Here is a 25,081-nt window from a genome sequence, read left to right as displayed (position 1 = left end):
CAGCAAGAAACATTTAAAGAAAAGAAGGAGAAACAATAAATAATGTTATAGTGTTGGAATTTTTGCATTTTGAAATATATTAATTGTTATTTTCCTGCATATGGAAGCTAGTTTTAGCAAAGATTTATTAAATATCGCTTTTGTCTATATAAATGTATTTAAAATTGACACTCGTGAATTAATGTAAGGAATTAAATCTTGGCTGTTTTATTCTGAATTAATGTAAGAATAAAAATCTTGGCTGATTTATTCTGAAATAATGTAAGAAATCAAATCTTGGCTGATTTAGGTTAGAAATAAAATAGTGGCTGAGAATCCTGAATTTACATTAGAAATTAAATTGCTTATAAGGCGGGTCTATTTTTATAACACTTAAATCTTGTACGTAATTTCATAATTTTGTTCATACAAAGTAGCTGAGCTGTAATTACAGAACAAAATGTGTTGGAGGTCATCAAAAAACTTTCGGCCTTACGTAACATCATGCGATCAGATCATATCACTATATTAATGTGCCATATACATTTTTGTTACGTCGTGTGACACGTCTATAAGAAAAAGAATTCCATATAAATGAGTAATCTGAAGATTTTCATATATCGTATACATTTTGTTACAAACCTCTCAATTTAACACATTATAATTCTATCATACTTATTTGTTTATTTATATTTCTTTTTCCTTTAAAAATTCTGTTTGCCTTTTGATTTTTATATGGGGAAAAAAGAGAAATGATTGGTTGACATTATTTAAGAGATAACTGTGTTATATTTGTAACACTAAATTTAAAATGACTGTTTTTGATCTAGTCTAACGATGTTGAGATTTTTTGTAGGCCTTATTAGATTGTAGAATACTAATGCAATAGATAAATAAACTAATCTGTACAGAAAATGTCTATTTATAGATATTTTTGAATGGTTATCATTTGTTTGTGTTATTGAATCTTCAGTACTTGGAATAGAGTGAGAACAGTCCATCTGCCCACAGATTTCAAATTATGAGACTGGTTTACTAATTTTTCTGGGAGGAAAGATCCTTAGCATGTATATGACCAGACACAGTCTAAGATAAATTCATTGTAAATCATTTTCATTTGATTAAGATCTTACCCCATTTTCATAGTAAGCTAGTTTCTTACTTTCATAAGTTGTCAAAAAAAAATACTAATGCTTTTATTCAATTTGTTTATACCAAAAATATTGTAATTATATGTACGCTTTAATGCTTAAAACACTTTTTTCGGGGAATTATTTTTATGGGTGTAAGGGTTTTTTTATAGGTATATACATTATTCTATAAATATATTCACAGTTTTTAGATCAATTATGAATCTATACGGTAGATCTGAAATTTGCATTTTTTATCTGGACTATTTAAACTGGATACATGCATATAGATTTATCAGACATGCTACATTATTTTTACATACTTTGTTACATTTTTCTCCTTCAAACTTTAAAATAAATTTCATTATCATTCATCTCATATGAAAAACTAGTTCAGACTTTGTTTCCTTACTGATATGTTGATATTTTGTATTTATTTTGCAATGATAGGAAAAGGGTTGAGTTTAGAGATCCTGTCGATGGATGTTTGGGGCGGAGTTTTATGTTTGCATTGAGTTTAGAGGCAGTGCAGGGGGAGTGGTTAAGGGCAGGGTTAAGGTTGTGAATGTCATATATGAAAGAATATATTCAATTAAAGAATAAACTTCAAAGCTAAATGATAAATACTGTTTCAAATAAGTGCTTTATGGACAAACTTTTATTAAGGGAGATATAACAACAGAATGAAAATGTAAGAATTCAAATCAGTAACAGAATTTATTAGGTTGTAATTAGCCTTCTTGGGCGGATCAAAATATGCCAATACCTTTGTCAAGATTTTATTGTATATTTGTTAATTGTTAAGGGAATATTTTGTCATGTATATTATGATATATTTAATGCAGTTTATAATTTTGAAATTTAACATAACAATATTTTAATATGACTTTAAGGATAGAATACTTTTTTCTGACTAGCAATCTTTAAGTAGGATTTTAAAATAAAGAAGAAGGTGTCAATATAGAAACAAAGTTCCAGGGACTGTTAAAGAGCTGCTGTATTTATGTCTTCCTGTTTTTGTTTTGTTTTTTATCTTCACTCTTTCTCCTTATTTATATCGGTCCCTTTCTATTTATCCCTTTACACCTTTCATCATTTAATGGACTTGCCAAGCTCTGAGTTTGAAAATGTTCATTGTTTATTAAAACAATTGCTATATTATAGTGTTAAACATTAATCGGTCTACAGCAAAGATTCTCGTCAGGGTTCATGGCTTGATAAAGATGTCACAGTTAAATTGTTATGGCCCATCAACAGGTCTTCATATTTTAGGATAACTTATTTTATTTATCCAAGAAAAAAAAACTTTTGACTATAACATTGCCTGGAATCTCTATACAATTTTTTTCTTGCAAAATCTGTTAAATCTGTTAATCTGTTAGTTATACATGTATGTAGTGGTGATTAAATAATTCAATATTTTTCTTAGACTTTTTACTTGTACACATATATAAATTGATAAGTTTCTATAAATACATGCAATATATTTATACAGAAGTACTTTTTGCTATATGAATACTTTTGGTAATTAAGTTTTTTGGGTATTTTTTTTAGCCATTTCTAATGTTATGTCATGGGAGGTAAATATGATTGCTTTTTATGTAAACAAAGGTAATATGATTATGTATTATGTCAAGGGAGGTAATAAACGTATTTTTTCAATAATGTGATTAAATATATATAATAGTGCTGATCACTTGATATATAGTTTTTCTTTGGTTAATGTAGATATTTTCACAAATTTTTCATTTTTACCACTGTTATGATGTGCAGGGTTGAAGGAATTCGTAAGTTTACAATTTTATTCAAATACACTGGTAGTGCTATATTTTTTGAAGTCTGTTGTTGAATATATATGAATTTTGTACCAATGTAGTTTTACCACATAGATGTAGATGTAGAAGTCCTAACCCTTAATCTGCTGGTACCGAAAGTGTTATATGACTTTGCCACCAGTATAGTGCCAGCTCAGCCGGCACAACTTGCTAGTCCCAGCACTGATAATTGATTGTTTCAAAAATTGGAAGCTAGATCAATTATTTGTAACGTTAAAGGCACAGTAAGAGGCGATATCCTAACATTACTGGAGTCTGAAAGAGAGGCCAGAAGGTCATTATAAAGTGAAAATTATAAGTTTTATTTCGATATTCAGCAGGTGGGGGATTGAATTAAGATACTTTTCTTAGAATCATTAGATATGAATCTATGCAAGTGATAAAACTTGTCTTCATTTAGTTATATATTTTGGTAGAATTTAGGTATTTCACATTTTGAAGCATAATTATTATGTATGTCAATAGGGCTATCTCACAGGCAAAACTTAGGGTGTAAAATGTTGTATCTTTGTGACTGGCTATATTTATATATTCGTTTTTGTATAAATTTATTTTATTTTTCATATTTTTGTGCACATTTTATTGTAGAATTTATTATCATGAACAAGATCTGAGGCATTGGGATAAAAGGGTCTCGCCTTCATGCCAAACTGGATTTGGCCTTATTGTATAAAACACTAATGAAATGGTGCATTTTATGCTTGTTTGAATATTTCAGTCTCATATAGGAAGTTTCGCTATATACAAAACTTAAGTATTTTAAAAGCAGCCAAATTTCTTTCAGAATTTACATTCTTCGACAGCCATATTACATAGTTAAAATGCTAATTGGAAAAGAAAAGAAGGGGATGGAGACATTGTTTTAGACATTGGAGAATCAGAATGAAGTTATTCTCTTTTAATCATTTGAATAATCATTTAGAGTATCATATTGAAACAATTCGCACAAAATTTTATTTGTGCTTAGGACAAATTTTATATATGGTTTTAGTGAGGAAGATATCCAGCTAGCTTACGGATTGTAGGTGGTTCTATTTAGGTGCCCGTTGTGCCTGAAATAATGCATGGAGAGAGACACCTATGGTGTTTCTCCACCAATAAAGCCTGGAAAGTTGCCATATGGCCTTTACTGTGTTGGTGCGATGTAGAACCGAACCCCCCAAAAATAGATTATAGAAATTGAAAATTAGGTTATCAGGTCACTAGGTCAAATTATCATTTGTTGCGCAAACATTTTGAGAAGTGGTCCATGGCTATTATTGCCCTTCACAAGCATACAAACAATTTATTTGGCACATTGCCAACACTAGTTTAAAAAATATGTTCAAATACACAATGATTTTTATTAAAGCATAAAACACTGTTAAATTGACAATAAAGAAATGTCAAGGTTTTATGTTATAATGCTATATGTATTAGTAATTATTAAGTATTTAGTGTCGTCTGCTGACATGATGATCATTTTCTTTTGTCTTTAATTTAACAGTGCATGTATGTAAAGATGCTACATATATTGGCCCCTCTATGTTAATTGTTTTTTTTTAGCAATTACAAAAGTTGGGTTTTTTTAACAGAATTCTTATTTTGTTAAAAGAAAATTAAAAAATTTAATGTGTAAGTGAAAACACAAAGAAGTTGTTCATTAAGTTAGAATACAAGAAAAATGTCTTGAGAATTGTTCTGCCATAATTGATATACATTATTGTCTTATTAACCTATCTTATGTTAATCCTTTTCCCTCTAAATTTCATTAAGTGGACTTGTCCACCTTCCATTTTTGGCACAGTCTATTATTAAATTTAGGGATATGATAATAACAAAATTGCTAATAGATAATTATAATGGACAGTACCGAATTTTAACAAAGACAAGCCTGCTGTACAAATGCTTCAGTTAAAGAGAGAAATTTTTCCCTCCTCAAATTGTTTAAAACTTATGAATCAAGCTGATTTTAAACTTTGATTGTTTTAAAAGTCTGTGACTTTGAAGCACAGGGATTTCCTGATTGTGAATAAAATAATTTCTTTAAAAAATAAGAGTTGTGCTGTTTTAATATTTAATAATTATTTTTCATATATCATTATTTAATCATCATTCCATGTTGATCAATTATGTATCACACTAATTTGTTGCTGTGATTTTTGATAGATAGATATATATATACACATGTACATATATATATATTTATAGTTCTTTTCAAATGTTAGATCTGTAGTTAAGTCATAACTTATATATATATGTAATAAATCTTAATTCTAATATGCTTGCTTTGTTTTTGTGTATACGGTACACACTTTCAGTGAGTCATACATTCATTATTATGTTGAATGGTATTTACTTGCTTATTGGTCTTGATCTTTCTCTTTAGTTTAAAGGGCTGTAATGCACAACGCGTCTTATAAGTGTGTCTAAAAAAAAGAAGATGATTACAGAACACACTTGCCAATGGCTGTCATAATTTCATTCTATATAATTGTAAGTGTAAGCAATGAAGTCAGTGAAAAATAATTTTGCACCTCACTAAAGATATTTTATAAATGCACCATTCTTGGACCTCAGACCAGCTTACTGCTGATCCATATTTTCAAGATAACTGCTTGATTCAAAGGATTATAGGGCCATCTTTGCTTTAAGGTACTAAAGATAATGGGGTAATGGATATTATTGCATGTTTCTACAAGAGGGGTAGTGGTGTGGCATCAATCCTTGTGTCTTAAGGTGGGTAGTTGAATCCTTGTTTACTTCTAAAGTTGGGTAAGACCATCTTTGCTTTTGTGTGGATGTTCTTAATGCCACTTCAACTCAACAAAATGGTGATTATTGTAGGACTATTTCACAGGTAAAATGACATCATTGGTTTCAGTTATGACATCATCAGTTACCGACGTCATTTCTGAAGATTTGTTAACTTTATTGTAAAATTTACATCATGATTTATAAGTTAATCAATTTGTTGGCTGTGCTTATAGTTATGAATTAATGTAAAAAGTTTGATTTTATATTGTGCCATTTATTAGTACTTCCCTGTTTATTTTTGTCTTTAGGCTCATTGCAATATCTTTAGGTTTATTCCAATATATTTTGGGTTAATGAGACTGTTTTGTTGTGCTGTTATTTAAATTTATGAAATTTAATATCATTGTCTGAATTTGAGTTGTTGATATAATTTTTAGCTTAGATATCTCTAGTTTATGTTAATAGTTTCTTGTGATTGGTTTACATATAAGCTTTATGTATTGGTTATTTTTGATAGGTTGATTTTTGTTCTTCCGTTAATGTAGATAGTTAACTTTCAGTATGTATATGTATATAGTTTCAAGTGTACATTTACATTGTCTAGTATATTTGATGATTTTATTTTGTGGGGTACCGGTATTGTGAAATTGTCATAAATTTTTCTTTAATCCACGAGGGAATCAATAATAGATATATGCCACCTGTCAAAAGCGATACCACCCCTGCACAAAAAGACTATACTAGTGGTTATTTAAGTTCAGTATTTTTATAATGAAACCCCTTCATTAATAATGGACTATTCCAAATTCAAAGTAAGGCAAGTTCATTACACAATGTAGGGACTGATAAGGACTATTTTGTGTTGAGTTGCAACAGTGTTGTGTTGAACTCATGTGTAGCAGATATGAGGTCACTTGATTCTTTTCACATGTGATCTATGTCAAGTGTTATGTGTCACATGATCAGTGTCATGTGATCAAAAATTTAAATGTCAAGTTACTGTGTATTATCTGCTTTTTTTCCTTTCTCTTTTATCAGATTCTGTTTGTAATTAAATTGTTTGGAAAGACAAATTACAAAGAAATTGATAAATATTTCTCCTACATGTGATGTGGCAAGACTTTTTGGAAATGAGAAAATTTCAATACATGCCTGCATTATATTGTATTTTACTAGATTTACACATCTCAAATGAGTTTTTGTTATGAATTTGATCAGGTTTTCGAAGGATAAAAAAAAATAATTTACTTTGAATTGTATGTTAAAACTTTGAATATTTAGCTGTATTTTGTTGAAAATGATGTCATAGTAAGATTTGGAAAGTATGCATTTTATTTGTAATAAATGCATACCAAAAATCTGTATATTTTGGTAAATATTGTACATAATTATATAGGGCTACCTGTGGTAATCCATAACTAATGTTAATGGTTTATACATGTATTATTAGACACAATTGTATGCATTTGTAAATGTTTTGTTAATTTTTAGGCATTTTGAAATCTCAAAAATCTATGGAAGACCATTACAAGATAATTTGTAAAAAAATATATATATATATAAATCTATCACTACAATTAAAATTGTTTTTCTTATGAGTTTTGATTGTTATCACCAGTCCAAATAGTGGTATCTCATAGATTTTCTTACTAGGTTTGAAATACAATACATTTCTTTTTTCTTCATATTGTTTTCTATGTACAATTATGATTATATAAACTTATGGAGTTGTGATAATGGGTTTGTATTAACCTTCTATATACATAATGTTTAAGTTGTTAGTTAAAACTTATCTGGGTTTACAAAATATAATGACAAAACCAACATAGTGCGTTTGCAACCAGCATGGATCCAGACCAGCATGCGCATCCGCGCAGTCTGATCAAGATCCATGCTGTTAGCTTACAAACCCTATATCAAGTAGAGAAACTGATAGTGAACAGCATGGATCCTGATCTGACTGCGCGGATGCGCAGGCTGGTCTGAATCCATGCTGGTCGCAAACCCATTATGTTGGTTATGTCATGACGCAGCTCATTTGTATCTTATTTTGATGTCTTGAAGTCTACATATTTTTTTTTTTTTCAAGGAGTGTTCACATTATGTGTGATAAAATTGCATTATATACATAACACCATTTTTGTGTGTTCATTTTTATATTGTCTGTGTGTATACACTGCAGAAGTTGTGATTTTTTTTTCTAATGTAGAGTTCATTCACAAATGTACAGCAAAAAATATACATGTGTTTTGTTTATAGATAAAGTTTTCAGTGAAAATTTTATTGTGATTTAAATTGATTGTAAAATGGGGAGGTTGTTGAAAGCGGTTAGAAACATTTGATGCAGACTTTACGCAAATGTATTGTGCACATTGAAAATATGTCTCCTAAAAAGGAGGTATGTTTAAAGTCAAGTGTTAATGTAAGTGGATAAATTGTAAAACTGGATGAAAGACCATCTATGAATCATTGCAAGTGGAAATACTGATGTGGTTTATAAGTTAATTTGTCTATGTGGTTTATAAGTTCATTGGTCTATGTGGATTATAAGTTAATTATTCCACATGGTTTATAAGTTAATGGGGTCTGTGTGGTTTATAAGTCTATGCGGTTTATAAGTTCACTTGGTTTATGTAGTTAATAAGTATATGTTAATTTGTCTATGTGGCTTATAAGTTCATTGGATCCATTGTGGTTTATAAGTTAATTGGGTCTATGTGGTTTATAAGATCATTGGGTCTATGTGGTTTATAAGTATAAGTTAATTTGTCTTTGTGGTTTATAAGTTATTTTTCCTACATGGTTTTTAAGTTAATTTGTCTATGTTGCGTATAAGTTCATTTGTCTATATGGTTTATCAGTTCATTTGTCTATGTGGATTTCAAGTTAATTTGTCTATGTGGTTTATAAGTTAATTAGTTCATATCTCATTGGTTTAATTTGAGTTTATTTTACTATGTTGCCCCAAACTTCATATCCATATTGTTGTATCTTTTGGCCCTTCGGTATATATTAAATTCAACATTTTTAATGTTGAATATTAAATACTGCTTATGCTAGTGTTTAGGGGCGTGAAGGATGTTTCACCCTTTGTTATCTGTTATCTCTTATTAAGAACCTTCCTTAAACTAGTTAATGGACAGACATTTTTAATAGACACTTATGGAGGGTAGTGTATTTTATTAGATAAATGTAAAATTCCGAACTCAGTGGAATTTAAAGGGTACATTTGTATAAAGCTATATCTGTTGCAAAAAGTTGACAAAACTGTTGTTTGAAATTTGAAAAAGAATAATTTTCAACATGCTTTCTTGATAGCAACGTGTTGATATTTTACTATTTGAGAGAATGGCGTATGCCAGAAACCATTGCTAAATGGTTGATAAACCTATTTAAACTAATAGCAGCAAATATTTTGTTTCAGAAAATTTTGTTCTGTTTACACACAGGTGGGTGAAATAACAGAAACATTTTATGTTACGATTCTTTTGATAATCCACCACAATATTATGGAAAACAACAAAATTTTACTGCTTTAAATTTTTAGAAAGATATTTCATGCTATATCAGCTTAAAACCGTTTAAAGAATAGTTTGATTGATATACATATTTTTGATAATGATAAATAGCTAAATTTCATAAGCTTGGGTAAAGAGTGAAAAAAGGTTTTCTGCTGCCTAAAATCAAGTGATCATTCTTATTAGGATGCTCTTGCTGAACTGTGGAACTAAAAAAATGTTTTTATTTTAATGCAGATAGGTTTAAAAATGAACTATGCTTTGCTATTGAGTGTTACAGGTTGTTACAGGTGTTGTTTATTGTTGTAAATTGCTGGTGGGGAGGGTACACTGTGCCAATGATTAAAGAAAAAAATTACTACATCTTTCATTTTGAAACAAAAAGAGCAATAGGGTAATTTTATAATAAAGGCCTATTCTACCAATAGTTAGCAAGGTCAGTCAACACAAGTTAAATTGCTCGAGAAAAAAACAAACTGCTGTTGATTGCATAATATTTTTTTTTCTATTTTGTTATCCAAGAAATTGACATTTTATAAAATAATTTCATTTTAACACTAGGTGAACTGTCATAAAGCCTTTAATTCAGTCATGGCTTTAAGAAAAAACTCAACTCATTAATTCTATCAAAATAATAAAATTCATATCTGCACAATGTTAGTTAAATTTATATTTTATTGTATTTACTTCATAAAAATTATGCCTTAATACCAAAGTATATACATATATGCTCACGCAGGGGGACAGGTAATCGGGTCACTTTATATTAATTGCTTACTTTGTATTATTATTCAGGTATGTACTGAAAATCATAACAATTTTTTCAAAGAATTTAGCTCATTTCTTTTTTAATTCTGATATTTTTTCATTTTATTTCTATGCTTAGAAATTTGATTTTTTTTACATTTGATGCTGTATATTAGGAGTAAATAATTTTATCTAAGAACTAATCAATGTTAACTTTTTAAACTGATGGAAAAATCTGGAGTTTCCTGGCAATTCTAAGAATTCAAGCTATGAAATTACCAGTTTATCATGCTGTTGAACTTAAAATGATTTAATCCATATTGTAGAATGTGGCAACACCATATTTCAGGGTGTGGTGACCTAATGGTTAATGTGTCCATCTCTCAACCCAGAGATCTTGGGTTCAAGCCCAACTGGGGTCACTAACATGCTTCTTCATTTGACACAAGCCCCTTCCCGAGGTTTTAAAATCTTCTCCGGAGTTCTGTGACAGATCTGAGGATATTTTCATAGTTCGTTGTACAATCTGTTCTGTTTTCTGACCAATTGATGACCTCTTGTGTTAATTTGAGCCAAGCAAATACCTTTATAATCTCAGACTCAGCACTGGTTAGTTTGAGTGATTGAACTAGGGAGTGGCTCAAATTAGCTGGAGTTTCTTCACTAGTGTAATTTGAACTTAAATAAGTAAAATAAATAATGTTTAAACTAATGCATAATACAATTTTTAGTATTTATACATTTGATGGAGACGTTTTCAAGTATTTCATATCTAATCCTGTTAGTTACCAGTTTTACACACATTTAGATAAAGTAAATTTATATCTTGACTCTATATAAGGTAAGAATAAAGAGGATGGTATATTTATATAGCTTTTTAGTATATTGTTAGCCTATTAAGTTATAATTCTGAAATAATTGTAAATTATGTCTTATGCTAGCATAATGTATCAAATATTTAAAAAGATATGTCATTAAACAGATATGTAATTATAGATGGGATGTATACATATTAAGTTAGGACTCATTTATCACATGCATTTACTTTATGAGGGTCTGTGTATTTGACTTCTATTCATTATTATTTTGTTATTAGTCTGTATATAACTGAGATGCTATCAATAAATATATGAAGTGATAAACATGATTTACATATTTGTTTTATGTTATACCCATGAATATAAACGATCCAGACAGGAAGCGGTAGATATCTGTTTGCATTCAGGCCTTGATGTATAAAATTCCCATGCCAGTGTTGGAGGGGGAGATTTTATGATTGGCCTTTGTCCGAAACATATATTGTGTACAATTTATTATTTTTTTGGACTCCTGAAAAGCTTTTTTTAGCTCACCTGTCACAAAATGACAGGGTGAGCTTTTGTGATCACTTTTCGTCCGGCGTCCGTCCGTAAACTTTTACTTTAAATGACATCTCCTCATAAACCGCTGAGCCAATTTCATCCAAACTTCACAGGAATGTTCCTTTGGTGGTCACCTTTAAAAATTGTTCAAAGAATTTAATTCCATGCAGAACTCTGGTTGCCATGGCAACCGATAGAAAAAACTTAAAATATCTTCTTTTAAAAAACCCAAAGAGGTAGAGCTTAGATATTTGGCATGAAACATCTTCTAGTGAGTGTCTATCAAGTTTGTTCAAATAAAAGCCCTGGGGTCAAAATTGGCCCCGCCCCAGGGGGTCATTGATTTTCCCTATATGCATATAGTAAAAACTTAAAAAATCTTCTTTAAAAGAGCCCAAAGAGCTAGAGCTAAGATATTTAGCATGAAACATCTTCTAATGGGTGTCTACCAAGTTTGTTCAAATAAAAGCCCTGGGGTCAAAATTGGCCCCGCCCCAGGGGGGTCATTGATTTTCCCTATATGCATATAGTAAAAACTTATAAAATCTTCTTTTAAAGAACCCAAAGAGCTAGAGCTAAGATATTTAGCATGAAACATCTTCTAATGAGTGTCTATCAAGTTTGATCAAATAAAAGCCCTGGGGTCAAAATTGGCCCCGCCCCAGGGGGTCATTGTTTTTCCCTATATGCATATAGTAAAAACTTAAAAAAACTTCTTTTAGAGAACACAAAGAGCTAGAGCTAAGATACTTAGCATAAAAGATGTTCTAATGGGTGTCTACCAAGTTTATTCAAATAAGAGCCCTGGGGTTAAAATTGGCCCTGTCCCGGGGGTCATTGATTTTCCTTATATGTGTATTGCAAAAGCTTTTTAAAAAAATCTTCTTTGAAAAAACCCAAATAGCTAGAGTTTAGATATTAAGCATGAAACATCTTCCAGTTAGTGTCTTCAAAGTTTGTTCAAATAAAAGCCCTAGGGTCAAAATTGGCCCTGCCCCGGGGGACATTAATTTTCCTTATATGTGTATAGCAAAAACTTAAAAATCTTCTTTGAATAAAAACAAATAGCTAGAGTTTAGATATTAAGCATGAAACACCTTCTAGTGAGTGTCTTCAAAGTTTGTTCAAATAAAAGCCCTGGGGTCAAAACTGGCCCCGCCCTAGGGATGTCATTGCTTTTAACTATATGTGTATAGTAAAAACTTAAAAAATCTTTTTTTTAAAAACTGAACGAGCTAGACCTTAGATGTTTAGCATGAAACATCTTCTAATGGGTGTCTACCAATTTTGTTCAAATAAAAGCCCTAGGGTTTAAACTGGCCTCGCTCTGTGGGCCTATATACAGGTGAGCAACTTCAGGGCCATCATGGCCCTCTTGTTATTGCCTTAGCAGAGCACAATAACCTGCTACCTCCAAGATAGCCTTAAAGGTCAAATGTTAAAATGACCACATTTGATTTTCATGTCTTGTTCTTTTAAGTTACTGACAGTTTTGAAGCACAAATGATTACCATCATACATGAAGTAAAGAGCCACATTTCAAGGTGTTCAAGCCAATGTGCTGGTCTATAACTTTTTTGAAGATTTAAACTTGGTCCAAATAGTCACTTCCACGACATGATGTGCGTATGATAGTTGCACAGCCAGGTTTTACAACCAACGTCGTAATATAAAAACAATTGCTATTGTCCATCTTTATTTTAGAAAAAGAAAATGTCAGCATATCATTACAATTTTCAACCTCAAAGGTTACATAACCTAAGAATGAATATACAAAATGTGTAATACAGATAAATAACATATATATATTACATATACAAGAATAGATGCTCTCAAAAAATGCATCTATGTTTGATGAAAGTCCAGAACTGCTATAGAAAAAAAGGTTACAAATTTATCCTGTATTGCACTTAATCTTTATAACATTAATATACATCAGTGGTGAGACTTAAATTTTTAAAGCAAGCAGCGTGCCTCAAGATTTACCTAAGTCAAATTTGGAAATAATGCAAAGCAGTCTTCATTCTAGTAAAATGGCACACATTTAACTTGAAATTTTGAATAGAAGAAAAAAGAAAAGAAAAAAAAACAATAAAAACATACAGTAACAAGCTTTGAAAGACTAGTACATATAAAGTCAAATGAGACAAAAATAGAAAATATTCAACCTAATTTCAGTGTAATGACAGTAACTTCAAAGTACAAAATGTACTAAATTTCTATGAAAATACAAATCAACATCTCTACATATATCCTGACACAATTCTGTCACAAATAAGTCATCTGGTCACAGTGTATATAAATGAATGACAAATATTTGGGTCAAATACCACTAAATTTACAAATATTGCAGTTTCTATGCTCGAGAATTGGCACCAAGAACATTTCTAGCCTGAAATAATAAAAAAAGAAAATGAAATAAAATGAGCATGTTAAAAAAAGCTATAAACCAGAAAATGACAAATGGTCTTTGAGGTTACAACTAAATATTCAAATAAACCATTAATCTTATATCAAGTAAGGGTAATATTATTCAATCTAAACTATGTTAAAATCTTATTTATAAAAGATTTTATTTAATATTTATTGAGGCAAAACTATAAAATAAACTTTTACAAGTCTTTGGCTAACAGACAAGCATTAATTTCAATGACTAACAAACTTGTGCTAATTTCAATGCTTATTTTAAAGACTCAGACTTTGATAGGTAGACAATATCTTACCATGATAAAAATTCCTTTACAAGCTTCTGTAACAACTGCCCCACTTTGCTGACCCTGAAATAAACAGGATGTTGAACGAAAACATAAAAACATGTTATTTTTCCTTACTTTAAAGATATATTAATCTTTATCATTCTGGTGGTGATTAAATCTACCAATGCGGCCAGTGCAGATCAAAATCACCCGTAACATTCCTGTTGTACAATCACGGTCTGCATTGTTCACTATTCGGTCAGTTAAAATTTTGAAATTTTCCCTAAAATGATGAATGGTTTTATCCAAATTGAAAGATAAGCAAAGGTTAAAAGAATGTAACTGGTACATGACATAAAATGTATAAAACTTTAACAAGAGCTATCAAGGAGCAACCTGCTTCACATTTCTTAGTGCTTGAGAGTAGCACTTTGATTTCATGACCAATATTATATTTCACTAAAAGAGCCTATTACAGGTACAAGTTACCTTAACCTTTGACCTTAATATGGATGTGACATGTAGAACCCATTAATACATATATTAAGTGACAATGAGTCTTTTCTCTAATTTAGTCATGCTTTAACATAACCAGTGGCAGAGTGGTTGACGTGTCAGACTAGTAATCTAATGATCGCTAGCCATGTAGGTTCAAACCCTGTCAGGGGCAAGTCGTTGTTTCCTGGAGCAAGAAACTTTACACTCGTTGCTCAGTACTGGTTGGTTCCAGGAACGGATTCAAGTGTTTCTATAAGCTTATGGCTTCCTACACAATCCAACTATAATAAATTTTGTAAAAACCACAATAACACTATATCTACTCAAATCCGTAATTTGTTGAAATACAAGTATACATACACTTCTAGTAATATTGCCAAATTTCTTAAGATCATCCATTCTTCTGTCTAGAAACTGCCAAGTATCATCAAAATCTTCTGACTTATCTTGAACCATAAATACCTCTGTTGCCTTATAAACTCCAGCCAAAGTTAAACGTTTTGTGTACCAATTAAACTGGAATAAAACAAAATAACAGGCTTAAGTTGTTTACATTGAATAGTGAAAAATAAGTAGACAACTACAAAATCATAAAATTTCCTCTATTTTATCAATGTTTTGGCTGAACAACCTTCTTCAGGGTACATAAATAAATAATGAACAATAAAATTCCCTTAAAAATTCTGTTTTCAATTAATAATGCTAAAATTGGTCCCTGTATGGCTGTGATATATGGGGATTCAGTATAACCTCACAGGCGGTTTGCTTTTGCCGTTCTCTTCCACTCTCAAAATAACAAATACATGTATTTGATACTATCAGATATAAGATATTACTAAATGCCTCCTTTTTTTCATTTTACACTTCTCAAACAAAATTAAGTTTTATCTTAAATTTTTTGATAACTAGTCACAGTGTGATTTTATACTGGTAACCAGTGGCAACAGCACATGAATATAAAAGTCAAATACTAACATCTGTGGATGAGTCACCAGCATAGTACCAGATTTCATCTGTAAAATTTAACAGGTTAGAAAATGCCTCTGGAGCATTCGGTGGTAATGCTAACATTGCCATAGCCTGAAAATAAACATGATTTTTCTTTCATTTCAAATTGATAACACATTTGCACAATTTGTAATCAGGCATTTTTCAAGCCTTCATACAGGTAATAGCAAGTTAGTCCATATTGATAATGATATCATCTATGCACAGACAAGCACTGGAGGAGAACCTTCGTGGTTTCATAGGCAAGCACAATAACTTTCTCACAATGACAGATCAAAATCCAACAAATGTAAAGGACATTCAAGTTTAGTGACCTCAACATGGCAGTGGTTAAACCGTCAGACTAGTAATCTAAGGATCCCTAGCTGCATGGGTTGGAGAAAACCCATTGTTTCCTTGAACAAGTATTATTACACAAATTTTCTCAGTACAGATTGATTCAAGGAACAGATTTGAGAGTGTGTCTATGAGCTTAGAACTTCCTACACAATCAAACTTAAACAAATTATGTATAAACCAAATAAGCAACTTGGCAACAAATTAATGTTGAATCTTTTATATCAGTATTTGGTGTTTTACTATGTTTAAAATATATTTGTCAGGGTTGCAAAGCATTAGGAGTCATCTTAGCAATTTCAAAGATGCTAATTATAGTAATGAATTTATTGGAAAATCCAAATCTTTTTTCATGATACAGCTGTATTCTACTAATGATATAAAATCATGATAAAACACTGTTACATTTATATATTAAATGACCAAAAATCATGATTTGAACATTAACATTAAACTGACATGGTGAAAGTCCACAAAATCTATAATAAGTTTATTCTATAAATAATTCTTCAGCATGTGGTGTCTTAAAATGTTTTCTTATATCACATTATGTTAGTGTCATGTCCATCAAAGGTTTTATAATACATTTGAGTATTACATTATGCAAGTATTTTACCTGTGGCCATTTATCCATATAAGGTGTTATCATTCGAAGTCGGGTTTCCACAGCTCCTCTAATAAATGGTGTGATCTTTGGACCACTGAAATATTATAAATTAAATTTTGTATGTACTTCCTGGAGGATTAATTAATATTTAAAGATGGTTTTTACTTCGTTTTATGTGGTCATATGGTGGTAAGTCTTCCCAGGTACCAGTTAAGTTTTAAAATACCATCACAACATATACATTCACTTACAACATACAGAGAATCATCAAATCTTGAAATTATCTTTATATTATATATGAAACCCTTCAGATCACAGGTTTTACCGAGGCTCTATTTGTACCAATGTTCCTGCAATTTCTCCATGGGTAATAACCCCAGTTTTACAAATGGCTAGTATGTTTTAAATCTTTATACATGGTACAGCCAATATAACTTTATTTAAGAGGCTGTTTCTGCAGCATTGCTTCCTATTTTTACCTACAATTTTTCCCAGAAAAATGTAAAATATATAAATTTTATTATCTTCCTTCTTAATTATACTTAAACAATAATCCAGAACAAAATATAATTCTAGGAAGATGTGTTCCAAGACCCCCTCTTAAATTGTTACAACACAAAAATTTAAACAAAACTACACCCCAGTTTCTAAACCCTAACATTTAATTGGTTCAGATTGGAAATTGACCAATAGCAATACTTCATATATACACTGGCTATTTTGAGTACTATTTTAATCATAGATACCTTGGTTTCTCTTCATTTTGTTCACTTTGTTCCTTCTCCTGTTTCACCTGCTCTGCTAGTTGTTCAGCCAGTCTTTTATTACAGTCCGTGTAGAAATAGTACACAAGTTCAACACCACCCCTCGGAAACAATCCATGTGCCACCCCTGGTAAACCCTCTGCCTCTGCACCTGTAAGTCCAAAAATACTTACTACATGTAAATAAGTTAAAAGACACAAAGAACAAAAGTCTTTTCACTTTAAAGTTAAGTGGTTTTTGGAATTTTTTATATCTAATCTTCAAAAATATGAACAATTTTTAGTTCTTCATTGTTTTTAATTTTTTGTTTTGGTTGGATTTTACGTTGCAGCAACACAGTGGAGTTCATATAACTACTTTACAGAGTTACTGGTGGAGGAAGTCCTCTATTGCCTTCAATGCATTACTTCAGGCACAAGTGGGCACCTGAGTAGAACCACCAACGTTCTGATGCTAGCTGGATAGCTTCCTCACATAAAAGAATCCAATGTCCCTGGCAGGATTCAAACCCACACATGTGAGGGGCAAGTGATTTGCAGTCAACTACCACTTTGCCACATTCTTTAAGCCACTTTCTAAACAACCAAACAGAAATCTCATTCTACAGGGCTTGATCACATCTAGAACATTTAACTGCAAATAATAACTCTTTTGAAGTACTCCTGAAAAATTCAGTACACAAAATCTTCTAAAAAATGCTTATATACATCAAATTTTTTAACCTACTGAATGTGTGAAATGCATTTGCCTTGCTATGAATTTGGAACAGTCCATTAGAAGTTAAGGGCAATTCAGTATCAGAATATCGAAAAATTGAACTACTAACAGTATAGAGCCTGGTCATACTGCATGCTAATGAAGGCTGGCCTGGCTCTATACTAATGACAAAGGCTTACCATTTTCAGTTCAAGCAGGTAGAGTTAACTTACCAGCAGCTATGGCATTCTGAGTCCAGCCTTCCGAGAGAACAAATGGTAGAGAAGATTTGAGAATTCTTTGTCTTATTTCATATTCTGTCTCCTGACCACCATTGTCTACATTCCTGAAATGATCAAAAAGTTTGGGACATTTTCTTCATGCCCTCCCCTAACATTATAAGTTTTCTGCCATCCCCATTTTATTTATTTACTAGTACTCATAGACGGGACATTATCTTTTTTACAACCCTTTCGGGAGGTAGGGTTTTACATCACACCCATTCTGTATAATTCGGTCATATTTCAGGTGCAAGTTGGAACTTCAATAGAACCACCAACATTCTGTAAACTGGATTGATAGCTTCCTGACATGGATGAATCCAATTTCTTTAGCTGGATTCACACACACACCTGTACAGGAAGTCAGCAATCATTACCTCTCAGTCAGAGGCTACAAAAATTACAAGATCTAGATTTATATTTAACACTGTTATTGGCAGTTTTTTGCATTGAATCTCTTATTGCATGTTTTTCTTTAATATTTGTAAAAAAAATAATTAATATAAGGTCATATTTCAGTGGTCTGTCCATCTAACAGGCTTTCCTGGATAACTAACAAGAAATAACAAAATTCTCTACAAAACCAACTAAAACTAATCCCACATGATTTCAATATCTGCAGTGAGAGACAAATGACTATTAGACTCAATGTCCAAGAGAAATTTCCTGTGGCTTTAGGATCAAATAGCAACCCCTAGATTATAAATCTGATGGTTTACAAATTGAGATAAGCGGACGGACGACTTTATAAACCAAAACAATAATCATATCAAATGGGAACAATAAAGGTTTAGACAAGAACTAACCTGTCTGGTGTGTATCCAGTGCCGTTTCCGGTTGACTCCTGTGACATCATCCGACATGATGCACCTCTCAAGTGACACCGTACTGCAGTGAAAGTACATGAACATTTTAAATCAATCATATAGTTTTACAAAGATAATGAATTTGAATACGTTTTTTTTTACATAACTGCAAATGAAAACTTCTTTCACTTACCAGTACTGGATGTTGCACTAGCTAGCGAACTTGGAAAGAATTCTAACAGGATCTAATGGCACTTTGCTTACAGGCAATCTTTAGTTTATGTTGCAGGCAATAAAAGAACAGCTTGACAGACAGGCATGCTGATCCAGCATATACCCTTCAACTTAGTTGTGAATGTGTCGGTATAGTATACACCCTTTGTTTAGACTTTATAAAAATACACCAGAATTCATTCAATGGAATTGGCAACTTTGGCACACAACTGGAAAATGTTTACTGGTTTCCTAACTATCTCCACAGAAATACTTTAAACCTCAGCTGTTAGAAGAAGCTTCTTCAGTGAAGTCAGACTAAAGTCTCACTTGGAATTTACTTCGAAAACATGAAACAATATAGAACCAATGAAAGAGCACTTTATTTAGTTGAAAATTTGTTAACACTACTAATGAAGACAATAAAGGGAAAAACATTTAATTTAACATTAACAAACAGCAATAAAACTTCAGGCTTTTGTTTGGTTTCCTTACCAAAGTCCAACTCAATTTTCAACATGAATTGATTTTCATCACACCATTTAACTTTTAGATTCAATTCTTTTTTGACAAATGTTTCTCCTAAACCTGAATTTGTGTAAGAGATGTGCCATGCTTTGAACAGTCTATTCAAAGTTTAAAGAATTTCAATATCACAATACAAATGAGCCGCGTCATGACAAAACCATCATAATGGGTTTGCGACCAGCATGGATCCAGACCAGCCCGCGCATTCGCGCAGTCTGATCAGGGTCCATGCTGTTAGCTTACCAACTCTATTACAAGTAGAGAAACTGATAGCGAACAGCATGGATCCTGATCAGACTGCGCGGATGCGCAGGCTGGTCTGGATCCATGCTGGTCCGCAACCCATTATGTTGGTTTTATCGTGACGCAGCTCAAATAGAGAGCTACAAACAGTATAATGCCAGATCTTGGAGGCTGGTCTGACTCTAACTTATACTTCTGGTAAAGAATAAATCACTTTTGGTTCCAGTTGGTTTAAGATTAATAAATGGCACTTGAATATACATGTAGTTAAAAAAATTATGCTTCAGTTAGTCAATACAAGTTAATACAACTTCAGAAATGATGGATCCTCCCCCCCCCCCCCCCCAAGTTCTGACACTAGTTAAAGAATGAGCAACTTGAATAAGACACAGTCATCAGGAATAATTTAATCATGTTTAACATTGCTAGAATTTCAATTTTACAAGGCTAAAAAAGTTTATAACACAAATAACAAAATGATCTCATCTTCTTTCAGGACCTTACTTCTGGTATAGTGCACAATTCACATATTTTTGTCTTTGGTATAATATGTTATGCACTATCAATTATGAAAACAATGTCGTTTCATTCTTTTCAGAATTTATATTTTCTATTTAAAAGTCAACATCAATTGATGAAAATTTTCAATTTTTTGCTCAAAAGTTTGCAAATTATCTCAAGAACCAATGGCATTTTTCATCTTTTCTTTATTTTGCCCTACAGTTTTTAGTGAAAAGTTAAATCCAAATCTTACAAAAGATTAAATGAACAATCTGAAAAAAAGGTAAATGTAGCAGTCTTGAATTCCTTGTAAATATCAACTCTCATTTCTTTGGCTAATACAAAACCACTAGAGAAAGAAAATGTAATAACTTCAAGTCAATTAAATTGTATCTGCTTGTAATATTCTTTATGACTGGATTTTTTCTTCTTCAGAATTTTATTTGTCTGCTGATTTCTTTTGCTGATCCACAAGTTCATTAACTCTAACTAACAAGCTTGTGATTAAATCTAATGTATTCAAAGCCATTCTCATAATTGCTATCTTCTGTCCACGAGCCATCTTTGGCATCTTGAACCCGGCTACACTAATACTCATTTCCACCTGTTCCTCCAGACTTTTCTTAGACTGGCTCCCTTCTTCAAGTCCAGTAATTTCCAACTGGTAATGTCCCTTAGACATGTCTAGACCCAGGTGTAAAGGTTTTAGAAACTCCTTCTCAATGTGAGGATAAAAATCCCAGAAACCAGTCAAATTTGTTTTTGGTGGATCCTTCAAAACAAGGTATCTAATAAAGTTAAGCACTGCTATTATTCTGTCCGAGTTTTCAACTAAATCAGTAGCTGGTCCCTCTGGTAGACTGGTCATCAATAGAAACACTCTTTTCAGATTAATTCCACAAAATATATGTGAATCCTTTGAACCAGTCCAGGGATCAGCTATTATTTCTTCCATTTGATTTTTGAAAAGTTGAACACAAAAGCCAAATGCTCCAGCATGCTTTAAAGTTCCAAACAATTTCAGAGAGATCTGGTACCTGGCTCTACTATCGAATAGCTGAATAAAGCCAGGAACAATCTGGACACAAAGCTGTCTAATGTCCTTGACCGGGCATCTTATCATTATGTCGAATAAAGCGTCCAATATTTGGAAATACTCTGGTCTGTCTAGATCTTCGTATGAAAGCACGGTTCCTTCGTTAAGAATCCCCAGAAGATGCTGAAATAACAGAACACCCTTTAAACGAACTTCACTTTCTTCCTTCCTCATTAAGGCAACCACAAACTTCAGATTGCTCTCCATTATGCCTTGCTTAGTGATAAGACACGAAGTCTCGTGCTGCCCGTACCCTTCAACAAACATTAGATATGATAAACAACTTAGAGCCATCATAGAAACAGGTTCTTCTTCAAAACTCACATCTTCACTTGTATCAAGTTTGATTCTTTTCCTTCTGTCTAATCTCTTATTGTGTGATAAAGAGTCGTCAATTAGTTCAGTAAATCTTGGGTGCAATGATGTCAACAGACCCATCAATCTTTCCATACAATTAACGGAACCAGACTTCACAGTTCGCCCATTTACTTCTTTTGCTTGCAAATCTAGGAAGACCAGTGGATGTTCCAAAACTCTCAGTAAGTATTTCACCAGTGTATTTTTCTTCTTTTGTAATTCACTCTCTTTACATCCAGACACTGTCAGACAATTGACAAATTTTGACAAGAAATTCAGATACTCTGCCACATCTGTATTAATTTTATCAACAACTGGGTCAAGGTCAGGTGCCCTACGTTCTTCGCCTTCAAGGTCAAGTGATTTTGGTAACTCTAAGTTCCTTATACAGTCTGATAATGTCTCTAATGCAAGCTCCAGCGAATAAAACTGGTTTGTCTCCAATTTCAAAATAACCATCTCCAGTAACCCCAGGAAAGTGGAAAACTTAACAGAATCGCTAAAACTGTCTGCTTGTTCTAACAAAGCCAACAAAAGTTCTTTAGGCTTTCCAACATTTAGCACATACTTCATGCATCGTTCGCACACAGTTACAAATCCAGGACATGTATCAAAGTTCTCTTGAGTGATACATTCACCGAGTATTGAGATAAGTTCCCAGTGTTCTGATTCCTCATTAAACTTATCTTCTAGAATCAATTTCTTCACACCAACAGGATCCTTGTAACTAACACATTCCCTGATAAGGTTCATCCTGTCTGCCACACTTTCAACTATCATTTCCATCTCCATACTTCAGTTAAACGTTTGTGTCATTAACTTTATTGACCTAGTCCTGCAAGATATAAAAAGGCAGCTTGTATATCATGACAATTATATCAATAATTTTGTATCTTTGTATTTATAAAAGACCAATTTCACGGGTTGACTGCAAAAATGCAGTAACTTATATATGAAATATTGAAGGACTTACAACAATTTTGCAATCAACCCTTGATTTGGCCTACATGATTTTTTTTTCTTTGCCATAAAGCATGAGTCATTGAAAATCTTCATTCTTTTTACTAGATTATTTTATTTTTTGTTTCATTTTTATAGAATTATAAGAATAGCAAAAATTAAGTCGAAATTATTTACAAAATTCAAAATATTGATGCCCAGTTCGTCCAATATATAAAATGAGTCACTAATGACTTGTCTACATGTACGTACATTGTATCACACAGTGATGAAGACAAGGCACAAATTTTTTTTTTAGATCTACAAGCTGCCAGTTTATATCATCATATATTTGTATATATTACATGTACATTTGTATATAGAGGATATGTGTCTGTTTTGCAAAATATCACAAAGTGAACACCATACCATGTCATATTTTAAAGTGAAAACATGAGCTGGTGTCCACAAGTGAAATAAAATTTGATCTTACATAATGATACAATACAATACAAATTTTCTTTTTATGAAGGCTTGGTAGTGGCTTTCAATCATTTTTACAAATTTTTGTTGACGACATGCACTACTTTTCATTATGTCATCAAATCATGACAGCACATTGCTCTTGCTGTACAATTTCACGAATTTTGTTATGGGGATAATCAGATGTTAAATCCATTAGTAAATACCACAACAGTGGCAACCAAGTTTCTTTCCCCTTCTAAATTTTCCTCACAATCTCCAGTATTTATTCTAGAAAACTTTATGTCCCCAGCAAGTGTTTGAGTAAATGGAAAACACATGGATAAGATGCTTTGATCTAATATTATCAATAGAATATAGATATATGTATGCAATGATCAAGACCAAGTTTGTAAAAATATATATAAAGATTTTTCTGAGTTATGATATTGAATTTCAAACTTGGGTAGAATCAAAGAACTGGAAGGGCGAAAGAGTTGCTACTGTATAACTGATACTAGAGGTGTACTGATAAGAAACCCAGGTAATCCTCGCATGTATCAGTGCTATACACTGAGCATGTAAAAGAACCAAGGGATCTTTTCAATTAGAGCTAGGGACTGGTTCCCGGATTCCCATGTATCTTATAACTGTCTCTGAAGTGAATAATCGAGAGTCATGTCTACCTCCTTGATGATGTTCTGGCCTGAATACTATAGAGGTATACTGAAAATTGTGTAATAGTGTCACATTATTGAAGTTATGAATACTAAATGTGGAAATTGAGTTTATAAATCATATTTTAGGGGATTGTAACAGGGACTGGAGGAGAGGGGGTAGTCCTATAACATAAGAAGTTTCCGTTAGTACTACGTACACTCCAACGTCTTATCGACTTCTTCATAAGTTCCTTTAGCAAAACACGCCCACATGTATACAGGTAATATGGCCGAATGTATATAGCGGTGAAAGTGGTATAAATGATATTGGATTGTATTTAATTATATACGAAGGTGAGTCATTTACTTTTTTTTTGCTGCACATTGATGCAAAATGTTTAAATTTACTGTCTGCATATCTTTTGACTATCTTTTGTAGTAAATTACGACAGTTTATATAGCGCTTCAAAATCGCTGCGCTTTTTGCTAAAGGAACTTAAGAAGAAGTCGATAAGACGTTGGAGTGTATGTAGTACTAACAGAAACGTCTTATGTACTTTTGGAATCGGTCCTCGGGGAGGAAGAAAAATATTTGGTGTTTTCGAACCTGTTACGTAAAGTGGTAAAATTATGATTATGCTTCGTAAATAAATCGAAAACGAAGAAATATCGCAAACTGATTAAGTATTAATACATACAGATACATTTTAAACTGATGTTTAAATAAATCACTGTCCATACATACCGAAATTTTGTAAAAGTTTGCAACTGAAAGTCTTAGCGGTCATGGAGGCAGCCATTTTAATTTTTTACTTTAACGAATAAACTATTAAGTCCATGTCATCTTTCAAGGACGCGGCCAATAAAAAACCGAGGTCCGTTAAGGCGGGGCAATATACATTCGATGATTCTAAAGGAGGTATCACCGGAAAATATGCCTGTTAGATAGATATCAAATTTATTGTTTTACACGGCATAAGTGATGATTTTCCTATTCAATATGAAAGAGTAATATTAGCAATAGTAGACAAATGTCTCGATTTTTGTTTGATATTTAAATAATTTATTTCAAACTTGCCTTATAA

The 25,081-nt window shown here is 31.9% G+C and overlaps 1 protein-coding gene across 2 annotated transcripts; it reads right to left on the bottom strand.

Annotated features, from left to right (window-relative positions):
- Positions 1 to 12,989: 12,989 nt before the first annotated feature.
- LOC132742805 (ubiquinone biosynthesis protein COQ9, mitochondrial-like) lies at positions 12,990 to 24,876 on the bottom strand. Of its 2 annotated transcripts, XM_060731286.1 has the most exons (9): positions 24,742 to 24,858; positions 18,999 to 19,080; positions 18,145 to 18,257; positions 17,198 to 17,366; positions 16,461 to 16,545; positions 15,476 to 15,580; positions 14,861 to 15,016; positions 14,030 to 14,083; positions 12,990 to 13,698 (listed from the first exon to the last, which is right to left on the bottom strand). In XM_060731286.1, exons 1-9 carry the CDS (start codon positions 24,794 to 24,796, stop codon positions 13,663 to 13,665), a joined length of 855 nt encoding a protein of 284 aa, XP_060587269.1. In that variant the 5' UTR covers positions 24,797 to 24,858; the 3' UTR covers positions 12,990 to 13,662. The 2 variants fall into 2 exon arrangements, with proteins under 2 accessions (XP_060587269.1, XP_060587268.1); XM_060731285.1 differs by lacking the exons at positions 12,990 to 13,698; positions 14,030 to 14,083; positions 14,861 to 15,016; ... (3 more) ...; positions 18,145 to 18,257; positions 18,999 to 19,080 and adding an exon at positions 20,914 to 22,771 and having other exon boundaries at positions 24,742 to 24,876.
- Positions 24,877 to 25,081: the final 205 nt, after the last annotated feature.

Source organism: Ruditapes philippinarum, unplaced genomic scaffold, assembly GCF_026571515.1.
Source record: "Ruditapes philippinarum isolate M1 unplaced genomic scaffold, ASM2657151v2 ctg57_1_1_1_1, whole genome shotgun sequence".
Taxonomy (NCBI): domain Eukaryota; kingdom Metazoa; phylum Mollusca; class Bivalvia; order Venerida; family Veneridae; genus Ruditapes; species Ruditapes philippinarum.
Note: the sequence above shows the minus strand (reverse complement) of the source record. Positions and strands in the feature narration are given on the sequence as shown.